General features: G+C 31.8%; 1 protein-coding gene across 1 annotated transcript in view; it reads right to left on the bottom strand.

Moving 5' to 3' along the window:
- The window catches only part of MEIS2 (Homeobox protein Meis2), an 83878-nt gene that overhangs the window by 50925 nt on the left and 10334 nt on the right, over positions 1–22619 (bottom strand). The window contains exon 2 of the mRNA XM_051214170.1: positions 5509–6548. Coding sequence (XP_051067321.1) covers positions 5509–6548 — 1040 coding nt within the window. The remainder of the gene's footprint in view (positions 1–5508; positions 6549–22619) is intronic.

Raw genomic sequence — 22619 nt, forward strand, 5'->3', positions numbered from 1 at the left:
GTGGATCAGACCTTCAGGTCAAAGGCTCGGGGTGTGGCCACCTAACAAAACCAACTGCTTCGGTTTGGGCACCCGGACAGTATTCCAACCGTCACATAAATCATTCGATTTATGTGGCCCATATCTGTTTGGTGCCTCCTTGTATCAATGTTTATGTGTTTAAATAAATAAAATTTCTGAAGATACTATCAACTTATGATAATTAAATAAGAAAGATTGATTCAACGAAGAGTCCTCTTTTATGATAAACCACACGTCATATCATGATGATCATTATTCAAAAAAGAAAAAAGAAAAACACCCCTGACAATCAACCAATGTCAGCATATCTCATTTCATTCATCCATTCATTCTGATACACAGTTGTGTCCAATTTTAAAAAAATTCTGAATTCCATCAATTATCAACAATGATCTGATTGAATGAATGATCAATATCAAAGATTAGAAAAGACAGTTGATATTTGATGTTTAAACGGACTTTAGAAGTCAGTGATCATCCTAGCATTGTATTATTGCAGATATTCAAAAAAGAGGTTCTCGTTCTTAGATTTTAAAGTGTCACATTTAAAAAATACATTTTTCAAAAATCTTATTTCAAGTACATACTTATTATATAAACCACGTAGTCCCCCTAACACATTCATAATGGTGAATCCAAAACCCCCCACAAATCTTAGATCCTATATCCATGTATGTTTATTGTTAAACATAAATCTTTATTTTCTTAGTAATGATTGTATCAATAAAAGAGATTTTCTTTCACTGATCATAATTTCAAATTGTTTTTGGTATCTTAAATTACTTAGAATGAAACTCTTTAGATTGTTTTGTTGGTTTTTTTGCCTAGTAGTTTGTTTGTTTCTATATCTTGTAGTTTTCCACATTTCCCACCTCCAACCCTAACCTCTATGTTTTTAAGTCTAAATATTATTTATCTCTAAGGTATATTTCTTTTGATTCTAAGGAACACCAAGAACTGATCGATTACAGTAGCAAAAAAGTCAGGCAAAACACAATAATAATGCCTATAGAATGAATGAAAAATAGAAAAAAAAACACGACAGAAAGAGCGTGGAAAATAATGATAGAAACTAATGGATATGAAGAAAAGAAAGGTGAGGGAAGGTAGAAATGAAAGAGGGAAAAGAGAGAGAGAGCATCAGAAGATAAATGATCAATAGCTTTATGGATATATATGGATATATACATATATAATAGGGTTTTAACTTGAAAAGAATGTTAACCAGGAAAATTTTGGTAGAAAAACGAATTATCTTGACATAAGATCATCGGAAAAGAACGCAATGGGAAGAAATTATAACAGTAAACAAGGAAATGGAAACGCGCCAATCCTATTTAGAATAAGATCGAAATAAATAAATAAATAAGTGGAAGTGTCGATATTTGTTATTGCTCTAGCCTTCTGTCTTTTTGTGACTTTGTTTTTATGTGTTACCTTTGTGACAAATACATGCACATACATATATACACATACATACACACACACACACAAGGACACTATGTTATTCTGTATCGGTAGGATGAAAAATTAAGAAAGAAATTTTATGAAACTAATTTCACCTTTTTATTCCGTTAGTAGCTAAATTAACGTGACTAGATGAACAAGTTATGAGAACAAGTTATCATATATTAATAATAACTAATATTACTACTACTATTTTCAAGCGGAAATACAACAGATTTGAATAGACATATATAAGCTAATGAACGATGAAACAAACAAACAAAATTTAGCATTGTTTACTACATAGGAAGACAGAAAAGAATAAGGGAAACCGAAAGGGAAAAAATTATGTATTATCATGATGAATTTCTTTCTATAACCTACATGTATACGCATACGCATACGTAAATACCTATGCAAAGGCAGAAGCAATAAGGAATGATTTTTTTTGAAAAAGAAATTATATGATACTAAGAATAACCATCACAGGTGAAAATGAAAGGGGACCATACCGATACACACATATATATATATATACACTTACAGCCATACATGACCAATTCCTGTTTATGTGTATAGAAATTTCATATAAGTTAAACAACATTGTGATAGTCTCTTGTGTAAAATAGTTTAATTTTGACAGATTTGATAAATGGAATTTTAGAATTTAAACTAACAACATCCATAATGGTAGAAGCAACAACGCCAACATATAAATAAGCACATATCCATCTATGGTGTTATCGTTTGAATAGCCAAACATCAATGCCTTATCTTTTTATTTCCCTGTATCTATCTATATATTCGACTATACTGTCTTATATATATACACATAGATATGTATGTGTATATACAAACGGTATGAAAATTTCTCTACACTACACTTTAAGTCTGATCTTTATTGTTATGACGATGATATTTTGTGTCTCTCTCTGTGTGTGTGTGTGTGTGTGAAATAAAGTCACAATAATTAAATATTGACAACAATTTATGGTATCACAAAGTCAAATCTTTAAATATCACACCAGATTATGAAAGAAGATAGAATTCATAAATTCTGTTCAGTAGTTAAATATAGAAAAACTTTCATTCGTTTGATAAATCACAACTAGATAGGATTAAGATAACATGACAAAGATTATTCTTTATCTATAGGTTCCATTTTTCAAACCAATATTTACATAAATTCCTGAATTCCACTGCTAATCACTATCCATCTTTGCTTATAATGCTTGTAAGTTAATGTAATATCGAGTAAATCCACACAGGATGCATATATGCCGAAAAGAGACTGATCAATTGCAGTCCTAAACATCAATCGGAACATTAAAATAAACAATACAAAATGAATTTAAACTTCACCCCATTGCACAAGCAAGTGGTTAACAGGATTCAGTAACTAAGTGGATAAAACGATGGTGTTTGTAGCGAATGGTACTGGATTCGAGTCCCGAAGTGAATGTCAACTCTGGGATGCAGATACTAACCAGTCACTCAGTGAGTAAATCAGTCGATAACGACTGGTTACAAATATGGTATGGATCCTACAATAGGTCAGTTTGTATTTAGCAATATAAATTAGACTAGAGAATAGTAACTGATGTCGTACCCTATAGTAAGCAGCTAATCAATATTAGTTGATTGAATAAAATATAACGATCCAGCTTCCTTTAACCTATGGAATGATATTATCTTTAAAATCACTAAAATAAACGAGGATTTTTTGATTCTTTTAAACATAAAGTAAACTTAGATTGATGTCATGAATGGATCTATGTTAGATTATCATTAAAAACCTGGAAGCATTAGACGGCCGTTTCGTCCTAGTACGGAACTCCTCAATGGTACACATCCACGATATCGCACGAGGAGCCCCAACCCAGGACCTTCGGCCTGTAAACCCAGTTATATTAAATCAAGTAAATCACTGTCATTTCACGTGTCAAGTATAATATTGCACAACCGTTGTTAATGTATGAAACATTAAGATGAAGAAATAGTTCTTATTCCCCCTTTAGGACAATCTTAAATCACCTACGAATATACATGTTATTATTATTATCAAGTACAAAGATTTTTACCAATTCTTCAGTTGATGTTTGTGGTAACCGACAACTGATCTACAATTAATGATTATATTTTTAGCAACATTTAATTTCTTTTTCCATCTCCAAGCTAAATCCGTAAAACTATTACTGATAGGATTATAACACTAAGAGTATAAGAGTTGGATCTCAACTTTACTATGGAATGAAATCATATAATTTGACTCTTTTGATAAGATTACAGCAGTGAAATAGTTTTACCATTCAAAACTTAGGATAAAAAGGAACTATGAGTACATCTTCCCTCTCAGTTGATTTCATTGCCTAAATAAAATGACTTTCAAACAGGACTGAACTATCCATAAACACTTAATTAACTAGTGAATAGATGAACGTTTCTATGGTTAAAGTAATAAGTAATAAGTAATTTGAAAAATCAGAGGAATATAAGTGAATATTTGAATACATATGGAAATAATGAGAAAACCATCTGAATTTTGAACTAATCATGTAATCCGATCATTCTGATTGGTTGACTAGGCTGATCTCAACCAATCAAGTAATATATGAAAGATCGATTCTTATGAAGCATAGGTAAATAGATCATTTACATCAGTATAATTGGATTCATTTAAATAAACTTAAATTTAATCCCGAATAGACTGAGCTCCATAGTGTTTATTCAATCAGAGTACAATATTTGCAGAACATTTACACAAAACAATAGTTGTACGAGTCTTTTTAAGTTTACAGTTCTGACGATAAGGAAAATTTACCTATGCTAATAAGAAATTGTTAGATACTAGTAGAACAGAGATTGATAGTGTAGAGGCGAATTTCCCCTATATCTGACTCCAATAAATAGTATCCCGTAAACTGAGTATTTAATGCAGGCCAAATCTCTAAATGGAATTATGGATTTACTCGAGATTATTTAAAAGCCTGAACATCAGTTATAGGAATAATTTATTGTTAAAGATTGGTAAAATCCACAAGCGTACAGGAAGCAAGCACACAGGGAAACCAAGAATGTGGTTTTGTGTGAGTGTGAGTGTTGAAAATCAATATGTATTTTTGAATGTTAATCAAGTATTGATAAATTATTGATTGTCTGTGTATTACAACCAATGGGAGAATAGGTTAAAAATTGACATGTGCTCAATCAGACTCACACAGAAAATTACATGGTGGATCAAGTGTCTAAATTACAGTGAGCAGATAAATAATACAATAGTTGAATGGGCTTACTACAATAGTTCTAAGAAACGTTAGAATCATTTAGTATTTTGGGAAAATTACGTTGTTTGAAACTCCCACTAGTGTTGTGATGTACTTACCAAAGAGTTTATGTAAGTCGAAAAGAATGATACTCTTTCATGTAGAAGTGATACATGCATGTTGTTTTGACCTGGTGATATCACAATGTCATTTCTTCTCACAAACTATATATTTATGTAGGTGTAGGAAGTTTCAATTTTGCTTAATTTAAAAAGTATATTAATTGTAATGAAATACGTCGAACCAACACTAAACCTAAGTCCTGGGTGCAACACTTGGTGGTGTTTTGGATCCATATTCCTGTGAAGTTCCATACTAAGACGAAACATCTGTCCATTGTTATTGTTTTACAATACTTGTCTAACTAATTTCAGTACATGATATTAAACAACACATTTATGAAGTCCTTACAAATGGAATATGTTTTTAGTAACAGAATGGGATCATACAGAAAATAATTGGTAATCAGGAAACACTGAATAGTTAGTTCCATGTTCATGTATGTTGACTGATTTTCAAAACTAATTTAAATATTAAGAAAATTCTATTTCCTAGATTCCATTCTGTTTGGGATTATAAATACACATTACTGACGAAATTCAGACAAGGACAAAACGCTTTTCCAATAATTTCTGATTTTGATTATACCAGACTATGACATATATACTCGACAGACAGACATAATTTTTTATCTTTAAAAACCACAATATATACTTACTCATATAAAGCTGATCTTGCTTTATGAATAGTTGTTTCAGCATTGTTCATACCATGTCCAATATTTACAGCATTATTTAAAGATCCTGAATTGGCTCCACCTGGTATACTTGCTGATCCAGTGGAAGCTGTCACTGACGCTGTTGAATTAGACAAATTCGACTGTGACATATTATTGCCAACATGTCTTGAATTAATATCAGAATAGTTTAAATGGGAATGTGTTCCACCAGTAACAGGATTATTTGAAGATAAACGATGGGAATTATTATTATTCATAGTATTGGTGTTATTGTTTATTCCACCGGTTGCGATAGAAATTCCACTATGCATCAAACTATTAGATCCAGCTATTGTTGATGTATTTGGATATGTTGTGGAATAGTATGATTGTATATTATTATTATTGTTACTATTATTTGTATTGGCAGTAGTTAAATCATCTTCAGTAGTTGTTGGACTATTTTTGCGTTTTGTTGTACTATTACTACTGCTAACATTATTATTATTAGTATTGTTGTTATTATTTGTTGTCGTTACTGAACGATTAGGAGAATTTACAATAAGATTAGATGTTGTTGAATCACATGATCTTGACGATAATGAATTAGATGATTCATTTGTCAACAATGCTGGTGTTGTTACTGTTGACTGATCTGTACCAATACATGTTGTATTTAAATTAGACATCGTCACTAAACCGGGATCAATAGATGAAGTGGATAAGGAGGCAGTAGAAATAGACGATGATGTTGAAGATGACAAAGTTGTTGTTGACGACACATTGGCAGGATGATATGGATGATGACTATGAAGGTTTAATGTTGAAGTAGTTGTGATAGAAGTAGGAATAGTATTTATATTAGAATTATTATTATGCTCATCACAAGTGGAATTTATATCAGCTGGTGATGTTTTAGTATTAGTCATATTATTACTATTACTAAGTTGTTTATTACTTGAAGAAGAAGAAGAAGAATATACAGATGTATTTCGATTAGTTGAAATACGAGGCATTGATGTATAAGTATCAGGAGAGTTCTGAAAAAAGAAAACAAATGAAGAAAAACAAGGATCACAAAGTGGAAGAGTATGACTAACCAATCAATTACAAGTTTAAAATGTTGATAATAAAATAATGCAGAAAACCTCCAACAATATGAATTGCTATTATTATGAAGTTTAGTGTACTTCTATGTCAAGATGGGGTTGTGGAGATTGTTGAATTTTTTATTGAGATCATGAATCTATCAATTTTGGACCATCATTGAAAACTTGAAAGCACTGGACGGTCTTTTCGTCCTAGTATGGAAATCCTCAATAGTATACACTCATGGTCCCACATGCGGGAGGTTGTGTTCGCATGCGAGGCCAAATGTTCTGGTTTCGAATCCCGCATTCGGAGTCGTGAAATCATACAAAATCATAAAAATGATTACCATCATTGAAATTATCCCCCACTTATACTTACACAAAATAATATCCTAACCAACCTAGTTGATGTGGATCCTATTAACCAGTTGTTAATTGTCTTATGTTTTTCTATCCTATGTCGAACTTTAAAATTTCTAAGTTATTGATTGTATTATACGTGAATAATGTTTCCAAGACATTCTCTAATCAAATACTAATAATAGTAATAATCAGTCCAACAGTATATATCTACGTAATGTCTTCAAATTTCGTAAGTTGGAATTTTCATTTATTTTTTTCGTTCACAAATATATACTACTAATAATGTTTCTTTACCAGTTAGTATTAATTTTAATGACGATATAGTGGAAATATTTTGTTAATCATTGAGTTGATCACATCAACATACGACAATAATAATAATAACAATAATAATGAAAAAAAAATGGGGAGAAACTAAATCTGGGAAGATAAATGTCATGTACAGTGGTAGGAATAATTTTTCTCTCCTTTAAAAACAATCGATTTCCCTAATTATTTTTTATTCAGTGCTCTAAGAAAAGGAAGCAAATAGAAGGTGGAGAAAAAGAGAGAGGGGGGAGAGGAAGACTTACGAAAATGCATACAAACACATAACCTCCAAAAGGAAATATATTCTAGGAGGGAGTATGAATAAGAATATTACTACACTGTTGTTATTATTGTTGTAACAGTTGTTATTTGGTTCCGTTTAGATTTCTCTATCCAACCTCATCAAAAAACCAACGCAAATAAACACATACAAAACATGACCATTTATCATATATTCATGTCTATTTTGTATTCAAACATACATCCATTCATAGTTGCGTGTACAACTTCATTTAACTAGTATCCTTTCAAAAACAATATAGAACATATGTAGTTATAGTAATTTATCAAATGTATATAAATATGCATGTATATCATGGTACAACACATATAGGCATATATATATATATATATATGCGCACCATTATTTGAATGTATATGAAATGGGTTGGTTGATGATTGACCCCGAACTGTCAAAACGTATTAAGTCAAATAAACAAGAAAATAGGCAAAAAATATTTTGAAAAAAAAACAAAATTCTTTCATCATGAGTTCGATTTGCTTTACCCATTTCTTTTAGTGTCTCTTTCTTGCTTTTCTTACTCTATGTAGTTCTTTCTGTTATTTATTCCTTTGTTATGATTACTACTACTAACTAAGTTTTTGATAAAAGAAATAGTATGAATATTATTAATGGTAGTGTATGTTCACTAATATGTTAGTTTCTATGATTTTATTGTAATCTGGTCGATTGACTTAATGGTTACTTCTATAAAAACTGACTTTGTAAATATGATACGAAAGTTTGTATATTCGTATATTTATTGTCTGTCCACTTTTTTCCTCTTCAAATTATCCGTAACCATGTACGCGTGTATAAAGAAGAGTGTACACGTATACATATATATCAATAATATGCGTATTACGAATATGTTTGAAAAGCAAATCATAAAAGATGACAGTTCATTATTCGATATATTAGTGTATGTATTCAGTAGCATACATTCACTAAGTCAAGTGCCCACTCACTCACTCACTCACTCTTACATACACACACACACCACATACACACGAGTATAGTTATATATATCTATCTATGTATATACTGAAGTCGAATTGGCTATCATTCCGAATAGAATTATTTATCCCATTCTCTATTCTACAAAATACCACTGTATACAGTAACATACAAAACACAATTAACTAAGAAAAAGTTCGCATATTTTACTTTAAATATTCTTATTATATTGTTAGAAACATAAAAGACCAAAACAAAGAATTTTTCAGACATTCGGTGCCTCATCAAAAAGAATTACAAACACTAGATTAATTGAAAAATAAGATAAATCATGCTTAAACTACATTTAAAAAACAACAACAAGAACACAGAATTGAACAATATGACTAGCCTTATGTTTTTCATTGGTATACACATTAAACTAGATAAACACATTGATAAAATTAGATAGAACTGATAAAATTACAAGAAGATATCTGTCTTAGATTTATCTAAATTAAATTGATGTATACATAGTGTTTTACAAACCATGTAACATGCGTGTTTCCATGTGTGCGTTTATGTGCATGTGTGTGTGTATACGGACGTTAACTGAAGACTACGAATAATAATAATAATAATAATAATAATAATAATAATATTGGGTGATTTCGTATTCTGATTGATCAATCGATATTTAACAAATTGGGAAATAATTAGTTAAAACAAGTTAATTGTATAATTGAATTATTATGAATAATTGAACAAAAATATTATTTGATTATTTTCAAGATTTCAATTTTTCAGAAAGGGAGTTTTGTGAAGATTGTAGTGATTTGAATAATTGAATTTATGGATCATTTGAAACTAGACTATTATAGAGCCCCCAAATGCCCTGGTATGGTCGAAACGCTCTCACATGGCCACGCGTATATAGCCTCTACCAGGGAAGTCCTACTCACTGCCTTCTCGTGGCGGGGGTGTTGTTTACGGAAATGAGAGGACGAAAAAGGAATTTCCGGCGCTTTAACCGGATCCCAAACCAATGGTGCACATGGGCTCCAGTATCCTGAGTGAACAAATGGCGTATGAACCAATTGTTTGTCACCGGCTACTATGAGACTGCATCTCCTTACGATGCTCCACTGCCTTGTGGATCAGACCTTTAGGTCAAAGGCTCCGGGTGTGGTCTCATAAGAAAAGCACCTGCTTCGGTCTGGAAACCTGGGCAGTATCACACCCCTATGTATTTGTTGCCCCCTTGTACCAAATTCTATTTGTTCAAACAGATAAATAAAGACTATTATAGAAATCTTGGATGCACTGGATGGCCGTTTCGTCCTAGTATAGGACACATCAACAATGCTCATCCACAATCCCGTAAGCGGGATCAGTATAAACTTTGTATATTTTTCTTTTGTAACAGATAATAATTGAACGAAATTGATGGAATAATTTACTTGACAATAGTTTCGTTTTTTAAATAACATTCATCAGTTGCCTATAATTCTGTTGAGCTATTAATGCATTATTTATTTTATTGTAAAATATCATACGAAAGAGTTAAAAATTATGTAATCAGTTGATGGAATTTTCGCGAGATGTTATTTACTTCTATGTTGGTAAATGTTATCAACATATATCCTACCCATACTCTCTCTCGTTGCTTGATGAATAATGGGACTATGAGCGAACGATGAAGATTAACCTAATCCACTACTCTATCGTAATTCCGGATTAACAATATTTTACTCACTCTGGATACAAGAGCACATACATACCTATGAGATTCAAAGGTCGATTTGATCTATGTATTTCAGGCATACATGTATACTTGAAATAGAACAGTCAGTATTGCTAATCATTAACAATAACATATCTAAAATATGGGAATGGAGACCATTTTACTCTATTAACAATGATGTTTATCCTTATGTGTATGCTATGGAGTGCATATATTGATCTATCTAATTATTTTAGGTGTAAATGTACATGTGAAGTAAAGAGAATTCAATCTGTTTGAGTTTTTTAACCTACGGTTCCCAACCGAGAACATATTTCCTGACCCGGATATATGTGTTCCACTCGGGTAAATCATACTATTCAAATAAGCCAATCAGATGCTTCAAAAGGCTTTATCATCCGATATAGCTGAAATGTAGGGGTGTTATCACCTGCTACATACAATTTACTCTTTTGACCTACTTATTAATGTATGTAAGTAATATTGTCTTACAAATATTTTCATTGTTTATACAGGGAGAAAAAAAAACAATCTAGTCAAAGACATTCACCACTGAAGAGAGAAGAAACGAAAAGAGAAATCAGAGGGAACTACTCTTTCATGTCATTGTATCATCATCATATATATTATGCTATCCCATTGATTTTCTCTCTCCCATCCATCTTAATTTCTTTTTTCATAAGATGCTAAAATGTTATGTAATCATTGTTTTCGCTTTTATTTAAATCACCTTTGTAAAGTGGTCTACAGACGTATTGCATCAATACCATTCTATTCCTTTTTAGAACATTTTTTCTATCTAAGAGAAATACTGACCATTAAGAAAGAAATGATAAGCGGTAATGAGAAGAGTAAAGATGGTGATAATGTTACAATACTTATTTAGAAAATTAAGAATGTATTATGACTATTTTCATTGTATTCAATGTTAAAACTATGTATTACTAAGATACTAAATCTTACTCCCCCTCTCTATCTTTCTATAATTTTGTTATATATATATATATATACTTTAGAAAAGAAAGAGTGAGCATATATATATTCTAATTTGATTCCGTATTCCAAATCATCTGTGTATGCATGTATCTATGTGTGTGTGTGTGTGTAAATAATTCATATCAAAATGAAATATGAAATAAGGAAACACTTTTATCAATGTATTATTATTATTGAACAATGACAGAATAACAATGTTTGACTACTTTGGATCCAGATGTATTGATTTAAATGTTTCCTCTCATTTCTTGTGTGTATGTGTGTTTGGATTACATTCAATTAACTTTATTTAGAATTGGTTGGTGCAATGCAATACAATTTACGTATTTCACCCTGTTTAGAACTCGTCATCTGGAAGTACTTGCATCTGACAGTTGATGTTCACCCTGAGATTCGAACAAAGTGTCGTTCGCTTCAAACACCATAGTGTTATCCACTTAGCTACTGAGTTCAGATAACTATTAGCTTGTACAATAAGATGAATTTTAATTCATATATATATTAGTTGTTTGAATCTTCCTACTAAATTCGGATGTCTTATTATTCATTATCAGTTCAATCAAAACTCATCCACATAATGGCGGTGTGAATACAAGAAATGACTTACGATCGTAATGTTATAATGAATGTTCTTCTCATTAGTTTATCGATTAATAAGATTTCCTCATTTTCGTTCCATTCATATTTATGTAATTGTTAGAGTTATCTGTTTTGCATCCCTATTATGTGTTCTCTGTTTTAATGTTTACATCCTAATACATAGATTATTATTATTATATTTTCCCTACTTCTTCGTTATCTATACTTGTGTCATTTTATATTCTTGTTCAGTGTTTATTTTTTTTGGGGGGGGGCTATTTTACTACTCAACTCAGGGTTATTTATAGTCACAAAAATATATCAAGTTTGTTCATATGTATCTGTGTTTATATGTGTACCACTTCAACAAATGGTTAATGTCTAGTCAAGCAAATTGAAAATGACAGACCTGTCAAAAAATAATTAAGGATTAAAAACAATTTCTTAGGTCATATATAATAAAATATAAATATATATGCTTTGATTGATTGCACAAGGGGTCAGGTGACAAACAAAAATGAAACGAAACGTTAGAAAAAAAACGCTTTAGGAATCATTGCATTACATGTATGTGTGTAAGTAGATATGCTTACATAAACGGATAGATGGACTGACGACTGATAATCAACCTATTATGTTCATCTAGAGTTACCTTAACGATTAAGCGGATATACGAACAAACACATATATTGATATATCAAAATATAATAGTATATTCATTTATGTGTTTAGAGAGAAAGATCAATTTTCCCCATCTGTTAGACTTGTTAGTTTTGTGAAAACGACCTCAGACGTTGAGATATGAAATGAATTAAGGTATCATACATATAGATAACTAAGAGTGTGACCTCAAGAATAATTTGACTTTATTAATTAGATTGTCTAGTCGAATGACTCAGTATATACATAGAACGGGATTCGAACTAGAATTGAATAAACGAAATTTTTATAAAATTATATCTACATACAGAAATAACATGGAAAATTGGGAACAAACAAAATCAATATGAAACAAACAAATCAACGAATGATTCTAATAACTAATGGAAAAGTAATAGGTACTTACTTGAAACTGTATAAAACAAAGTAAGACAAATAGGTATTTAATAGTTTAAACTAATCACTATCAATTCAGGATGAAATTAAATGGTTTGTGGAAGTTATTCAGTTTTGAGGTAAATTCTCACTATTGACTAATATTATTTATAAGTTTATTAAGGATTAGAATTGAATTATATAGTTGTCTCCATTAAGAGACTCATCAAGAGTGTCTATTCATGATCTCCAGATAGGTATGGGATCTAGACCATTATCCTTTAAAACTAATAAGTTTGAGGTATATCTTGACTATCGACTAATGTCATTCGTGATATTTGTATAACTTACAACATAAGTGAATTCTATCAATTATAACTTCCTATAAGGTTTTCAAGAGAATTATTCTCAAAGCTCGTGTTACTACTTATCATATGAATGTAATAATGTCAGTCAATTTGAAGGAATTGATCATCTGTGAAATTGGCATGTTTCATCTGACAGAGGAAATACAACGTGATTTTTGACATACTCTAGTAATGATTACATACTCATGCAATGAACTCTGCGACATAGTTTATTAATATATGTGTGCCAGTATGAAGATGGTTATACACGAAGTTCATGAAACTGCGGTTCCAAGTTTCGTAATAATCCTCTTCCAATTAATAATATAATCTAGAATAAATAATAGAAGGTTAATCATCCATCAAACAGTTCATTGGTAACATCTAAGTCTATGACACAATGTTGAATCACAACGAGCGTATTTGTTCCTATAACTCTGTTGATACATTTTGTTAATGACAAGTGACAAATAGAATGAAATCTAGAAGAAATAGAATTTCTTGTAAACTACCTTTGACTAATTAAAATTACAACTCACAGAAGGGGTTTTGTAGATATTTTAGTAATTGCAATGGTTGAAATCATAAGGCGATTGAGGCTAGATCGCCATAGAAAACATGGAAGCACTGGATGACCGTTTCATCCTATTGTGGAACTCCTCAGCAGTGCGCATCCACGATCCCGCCCTCCGCGAGATTCGAACACAGGACCTATCAGTCTTGTGTGCAAGCGCTTAACCATTAGACCACTGAGCCGGCCGGCGTTCAACGGTGTCAATGTCTAACTTCAACTAATCCACGAAATTGAATGACACATTGATACCAGGATGAAACGGCCGTCCAGTACTTCCAGGTTTTCCATGGTGGTCTATCTTCAATCGACTTATGATATCAACTATTAAAATTACAATTATCATTCCTTTATTAACAATTGGATAGATTGATTGAGTGTCATTTCAATTTTAGAACACAATAACTATGATATCGAGTCATATGATTGTAAACTTTTAACATAAAAAATAAACCAAACTTTATTATCTATTACCATCATTCCTTTTTTTCATACTCTCAGTAATAAAAGAACAAACAAAACAAAAACAAAAGTTTACGAAAATATAGAAAATAAAGATTTAGAAATAAAAGTTTATTTATAAATGGGTACATTGTGAGTGTCTAAATGCATCATGTCTTACGCACGCACACACATATACATAAGCAATATACTGAGAGTATGCACACATTAAAAAGGTTACAATAAGATGACAATTTTCAATATATGTCACTAAGCCTCATAAAATGTTGTTAAACGCTTACTTCTAATTAATTACATCATGACGTCATTGTATTTCGACCGTCTATTAGATTGATAATCTTATTTTAATTAACTGACCTTTACTCAATTTTATTCTTAGATATTGTTATGAATGCTTCACAATCTTATACTAACAATTATCATATACTTGCTAGTGATTGACTTCAAGATGGATTTCTTGGAATTCTAGTGAGAAATCGTAATCAGCGGAGTTCAACCATGTCTATTGTAAGGCAGTTACTCAATAAAGACAATAGTGGATGGTTGTGCAACATCGTGGATTAGTTGAAGTCAGACATTAACACCGTTGGATGCTGGTGCAGTGATCTACAGGTTAAGTATTCGTGTATGAGATCGAAGATCCTGGATTTGAGTCCCGCGTACGAGATTGTGGATGTGCACTTTTGAGGAGGAGTCTCATACTAGGATGAAATAGTGTTTGTAGATTTTCAACGGTAGTCGATCCATGATATCAATCTAAACTATCCGTATTGTAAAATGTTCATTTACATAAGGTATATATTTACAATATTTCATTCAGTCTATTAATTATATTTACATCCTTGCTATACTATACTGATGTGTCATCAAAGTAACTTTCAACTAAACTCTTTCATGTAAGTAATTTATACCCATTTTGTAGATATAATCACTAAATATCACAGATTGTAAGCAACTAATGCGAACTAAATGAAATAAAATGTATTTATGATATTCTGACCATATTTGTATTCTTGCTCTCTTCAAGATGATAAACAGAACTGTACATATAAAAAAAGTATGAAAATGTTCTGTTGAAGTTCAGTTTCCCTAAATCGATACTAGAAAAATTGATTTGTTACACAAGAAAATTAATATTTCCTTAGCTCATATCCTATATGATATGAAAAGGATGAATAACAACTGGAAGGAGCTAGAAAGGATTGCCCAGTACAGGGTTGGATGGAGAATGCTGGTGAGCTCCTTCACGAGGAGTAACAGGCGTAAGTAAGTAAGTAAGTCATATCCAATACAGAATATTATCACTATTTTAATTGATTTACAAACAAATAGGAAAATAAGACAGACTAATCAGGCTATTAGAATAAGCAGATTATATGATTGGGATATTTCACTTATCAAAAGATTTGAAAGTTATTAGAATATAATCGTGTATAAGTATGTGGATTGATGGAAGATTTCAAAACTACAATGAAAATTCGTTGATTGTACGCTAAAATGATGTTGATCATGAGTGATACACATGTTCAATCAATTTTTTTGACACCGTTCACTAAAAATAGTTCGTACTCAGTAGTTATTCTTATCCTCCAACAAATTAATGTATGATTGTCATCTATTATAGATTGTTATTTTCACTAAACAATGTTTAATATCAACAACATTGGATTGGAAGGTACAGATCTTCAATGAATACTTCTTTTCAGTATATCTAACCATTGAATGAACGGGGAAAAATCACAGTTTTAACACAATCGGTAAACATTGAACAAAATGTAGATATTTCAACAGTTGAGATCATGAGTCAATTGAAGTTAGACCACCACGGAAAATCTGGAAGCACTGGAAGGCCGTTTCATCCTATTGTGTGACTCCGCAGTAGTGCGCATCCACGATCCCACCTCGTGGGATTCGAACTTAGAACCTATTGATCTTGCACAAGAACTCTTAACCACTAGACCACTGAGCATTCAACGGTGTTATTGTCTAACTTCAACTAATCCACGAAATTGGGCGACACATCTACCATCTCACAACAGACCTGATTGAACTCCACTGGTCATGGCTTCTCACTAGAACTCTGGGATATCCCCCTTGAAGTCAATCACTTATGAGCATATGTTAATCAGTATCAGAAGGGGTTTTATGGAGATTGTAGTAATAATGTAGATAGTTTTTTTTCGCCTAACAAAACATTCATGAAACTATCCTTATAAGGATATGTGATAAAACGTTAACAATTCCCATATATTCTTATTCTTAGTATTAATTGAATATCATAGACAAAGTATTGACATAGTGAGAAAAAATTCATTCACTATTTCAATTGTGTCACAATCACAATGATTCCTACAATGATAACCATTACATAATCACATAAAATGAATGAACAATATTATGAGATGATGAGGGGGGATGTTTTTTTTGAAAAATTTAATTTGAAACAACCGCCTCCTTTTTTTTAAAAAAGAAAGAAAATAAGAAAACAGACGATAAATCATATTGACATTGATACTTTACAGACCTTTAAAAATTAGGTAATTGAAGTGAAAATATTGTTATACAAAACTAATTTTATAGAGAATACAGATCTTGAAATCATGAATTTTCTTTATCTCCCCAGTGCATTCTAACATCCTTCCTCACCCACTTTGACATTTTAGATCATTCAACATTTGTATATATATTTCATGTATATTTCAAACAAAGGGGTCAGTATATAACACACATATAAATATACAAACATATCCTTATAGATATATACATTCCCGTCCCTATCGTTTGCATACATTATAACGATGACATGTAGGCTTAAAATATATATATATAACGATGATGGTGGCTAGCAGTAGAATCTAGGACGCGCGTTTTATCTCTGCTTAGAATACATGTGAATAAAGACAATATCGAGGCCATCCACATAGGATAAACATATGCCAAAATAAGAGACTAATCAATTACAGTACTAAATATCAATGGGAAGATTCAAGCAATCAATACAAAATGAATTAAATAGGTAATGAACTGAAATTCTCACGAATATGAGATGATAAATCGAACATTCTATAACTAATTGTATGACAGGAATTTACGTTGAGATACAGTATAAGGATGCACTCAATATATTATTTAGAGTTTAACAAATATACTAATATGCACAAAATATGTGAGGATTTTCATGATTTTTAAGTAGGAAATTTTTTTCGATTAGATTTTGGGGATTGGATAATGAATAAAAATTAACCATTAAAAGAAATGGTTCGATTCCCGGTTTCGAGATTATTACTGAGCATTGCTGAAGAGCCCCTTACTAGCATGAAACAGTTACCCATTATTCTGGATTGTAAATAGTTGTCAGTTCGTGATCTCAAAAGAAATAGCTCAGTTTTCGATATCCTACATGTTAAACTAGAATTCAAACACTTTCACTAGTCTGAATAGATTTGCATAGATTATAAACATGTGGTTTATAACTTAAGAATAACATATTCATTAACTCCTGCTACTCAACTGAGCATAGTTGATCTGATGTTGATTAAATTACACAACTTGCTCGATAGAATTCGATCAGAACAATTATAATATCAATCACTACTCAGTGAACAATCACTGTGAATACTATGGTAATTAAATAATGACAATAATAGAATCAAATTCTATCGAATATCATTTAAGATTAACGTATATTCACATTCTTATTTAGGCAGAATGAACTGTCAAACATTTACAACTTGAAAAACACTTACAAATTAAACTAATATCATCTACACAATGTATAACTACTATTGTCAAAACAGACATCCCATTTTTAATGAATAAATCTCTCATATAAATTAGACATAACTTTGAAACATAGTATAAACTAAACATATATTTGATGTCTGATATTAAATGTAATAAACCGTTAAAAATATAACAATTTATATTGCCATCTCTGATTAATAAATACATTCTATTTAGATCTAGACCACCATTGAAAACCTGGAATCACCAGATGACTATTCCGTCCTGGTATAGAACTCTCCAGCAGTGTTCATCCACGATCTTACATTCAGGACTCGGACCGAAGACAGATTTCCTGAAGTTCTAGTGAGAAACTATGACCAGTGGAGTCGGATAAAGACAAGTAGGAATAGTTGCTCAAGATCATCGATCGATTGGAGTTACACATTAATACTATTAGATGCTGGCTTAGTTGTCTACAGGCTAAGCATTCACGCACAAGACTGAATGTCCTGGGTTCGGATTCTGTGCGTGAGGTTGTAGATTCTCAGTTCTGAGGAGTCCAATGCCGGGACTAGATGGCCATCCAGTGTTTCCAGGTTTTCAATGGTGATCTAACTTAGATCAACTCATGAATTCAACTATTAAAACTAAATTGTGTTAAATTTTAATAAGGAAATCAACTGTTAGAAGAAATCTATTACTAATCAACGTATTTACAAATTATCTTCTTAAGTGTAAATATTTCAGAATCAACCAATATTTAGTGTAACCTAACGATTAATACAAGTAAAAATAAACACTACTCATATGATTCAATAGTAGATCTCTATTAGATATTGACAAATAGGGGAAAAAATACAATATAATACCGGTACTACTTATTACTAATGATGATAATTTCCAGCCATCATCAGTTTTCAAATGAATTTTTAACTGTTCTAATAAAAAAATTATTATTGAAGCGTGAGATAGTTTCCTACATCCATCTCTCATTAATTAGTATTCTAATGATTGAGTTTGTATGAAGGCAAATGAAAACCACATAACCGATTAAAAACACTTGTAGTAGTAATAATTATCATTAATAAATTCTATCAAAGGAAAATGAATCTAGCAATCAATATTTTGGGTTGGTGTTCTTCGTGTTGAAGCAAGATCCTCAAATTCAACACTGAGAACACCACCCAACACAATCACACTTGATGGCGAAACTCTGGAAGATGTGGAATCCTTCACGTACATAGGAATCAGCACCGATGAATAATGAGGATCTGGTGCACACGCAAAAGAGAGAATCGGTAAATCAAGGACAGCATCAAATCCAGGATCTTCAATACGAACGTCAATACAGTTCTATTGTATAGAGCTGAAATTTGGAGAACTACCACTACGTAAGATACTCAATATCCGTTGGCCGGATACCATCAACAGCAAACTACTATGAGACAGAACAACCCAGCTTCCAGTTAAGGAGGAAATTAGGAGATGATGGAAGTGGATACGACACATACTACAGAAATCACCAAACTGCATCATGAAACAAGCACTAACTTGGAATCCTGAAGGGAAGTGGAAAGGAGGAAGGCCAAAGAACATATTATATCGGAAAATAGAAGCAGATATGAAAAGGATAAATAACAACTGGAGAGAGCTGGAAAGGATTGTTCAGGACAGGGTTGGATGGAGAGTGGTGATGGTCGGCTTATGCTCCTCCACGAGGAGTAACAGGAGTAAGAAGAAGGATCAATATCTCGTAAAATTTAACAATAATATTGTCTTAAATTAATAATTTGACTAATGTGTCTGTGATTTACACTGGTTAGATTGACGACCAATAATGATATGTTACTGTCCAGTAGTTTTATTACAATTTAGCGAAGAATTATTTAATGAATTTTGAAAAGTATTCACTTTAGTGAATCATATTTACCTATTGGCAGAAAAATTCGACTCAATGACTCCACGTGGCGCTGGTGAGTAATGAGGGCAACCTTGCTAGTAAATTTGGGCATTCGATGGAGATCGGAATAATCCATCACTCTGATGTAAACCGGATTATTTGAGTCCAAATTTTTGAGCTCATTAAATCTTGCAGGCTGTTCGATGTGTATGCTAGTGTATACAAATTGTACGAGTCTCCTCTTGTGTACTTGTATATGTGTATGCAAAGGGTACATGCATGGGTTAGGACAGGGAACGTAAGCTGGAAAAATGTCTGCTCCATTGTCTAATAAAATCAGCAGCCTAACACAACAGGTCAAAGAAATAATAAAAAGATATGGTGGTAAACACTGGGAAAAGGTGACCATCAACCCTCACTGAGAGTACTTATGGTTGTGTGTATGTCATGAAGTGTGAGGGCGAATGTCTTTGTACAAGTGGTGTGCAGATAATGCGTAAGTGACGTATGTTCGCAAGGAGAGGTGACCATCTACTCTCCCAGGTGAGTGAATATACCTTTATGTATACTATGAGATGCATGAACGAAAACTTGTGTGTTAGCGGTATGCATGTAATATATATTTGCCCCATGGTGCGAAACTTGCTCTCTAATACCCTATGGTACTGTTTTCCCCATACAATCACATCCACTCTATGGGTTTGTGAGCCCTGAAAACACGGAATGCAATTCCAGAAAAAGCCACACCGGGCTCACCAAACTTAAATAGCTGGAATACCATACCATATCTACCTACTGGATTGATCTTCACTCTGACGAACTGTTGTTTCTGCGCATGTAGATTTTATTTTTGATGATCCAATAAATAGAATATTATTTAAATAGCCGTTTATTTAAGTGAGATCATGTTTTGTGAACTGCATAGAAACAATACTACCATTATCATCAATAGTAGTAGTAGGTAAGTAGATAGGTTACTGAACAGGAAAATAATAGGTTAGAAACCCAATTCAGTGCAAGTACCTGATACCCTGCAGAAGCAATGTAGCTCAATCCATACTAAGTACACTAACCTCGACTTAATAGATTTTTAACATAATTAACTCCCTTTACGTGAGGTTTCTAATTAATCATTTATTCTTACCAAAGAATATTGTGTGTGAATGTGTATGTGTATGTGTACTATTAATTGCATGAATTGTTGTCATTTCTAACTGGAACCAGAATTATCTACACAATGTCTTCAAACTGAGATATCAAAAAGACTAACAACAACATCACTGAACAGAAAACTGTTTAGCTAAATGACACGTATTTATATAGTTTTAAAAAAATTAACAAACATAGCAACATGAGTAATTATGAATTTTATAGTTCATTTATTCATTGGCCAATAAAATTAAAATCTAACCATTAGACCTAATTCTTGCCCACATATTATACTGGATCAATGAAAATAAACTAGACGAAATATAATGGTTTAACAATCTCTTTTTAATTGAATTCTATTCATTCAACTTAATTTCAACTATTGAACACTTTTTTAATGGAATTCAGATTGGTAAACCAGTGAATTCCACCTTAATGGTTTAAAAATTAAAGAGGTCACAGTAAGATATTGGTTCAGTTCATGAAAGAGGAACAGTGTAAATCTTTACAGTTGAGAAGTCTAAAGAAGAAAATTTTGAAAAAAAAAATCAGTAATAAACCTTACAATATCTATTTGTAGATTTGTAAATATGAATGAAGTGGCTAATTCAACCAATCAGTCAACAACGTAGAACTTCGTACGTACATACATCCGTTCGAGTTGTCATATCACATTACATTAGCACATAGATACAATTGTCGATTCAAATTCCATAGTGGAAGAGATAATAAAGGTATAAGCAGTAATCGGAAAGATTAAGGTTTGAAGATGTTATTCAAGAAGTATAATACAGTGGAATAAATATGGAAACAGAAAAAAGTGACATGAAGAATCCAGAAGATTAGAATTTGGGAGAACACAAAATGTGGATGCATCTTCGCCATTGCAAACGATTTTAAGCCATGTCATTCAAGGTCTCTAACCATTGGTCGCTATCATCTCTCGGATCCCAACCAGGTAGTCTACATCTACCAATATGGCTCAGTCCACTTGTCAGTGACTTGTGGATCTGTGTCATGTTTTGGTCTTGCCCCCCCCCGTAGCTTTTTTCCAACCTACTCCTACACCATAAAACATCGCTCGTCGAGGCAGTTGGTGGTTGGGCATACGTAATACATGTACCAGCCACCTCAAATGATGTAGTTTCACTAATTCATCCATTGATTTGCCATACTTACCTAATACCCGTTTCCTAACAACTGAATTACTTACTCAGTGGTCCCAGGATATACGAGTAATGTTTCGAAAAAACCTATGATCGAATACTAGTAACCTACGAATATCCTCTACTCTTACCGGCTAATTCAACCAACTAATCATTAATCAATAATTATATCTTTAATAGTTGAATTCATGGGACTAATCAATCAGCATTTCCAGATTTTCAATGGTAGTCCAGCTTAAATTGACTCATGAATTCAACGATTAAACTTATTACTACAATCTTCATAGTATCCCAATTTTGATAAATAATTCTATCTTTATCATCATGAGTTTCTTCTTCATCATCATCATGATTAATGAGGTAAAACAAGAAAGTTTGATCTTCATTTTATCATCATATGACTTGTACTATTTTCTTCTTTGAATTGAGAACCAAAAAAAATTTTCTAAAAAAGGAA

Source organism: Schistosoma haematobium, chromosome 2, assembly GCF_000699445.3.
Source record: "Schistosoma haematobium chromosome 2, whole genome shotgun sequence".
Lineage (NCBI taxonomy): Eukaryota > Metazoa > Platyhelminthes > Trematoda > Strigeidida > Schistosomatidae > Schistosoma > Schistosoma haematobium.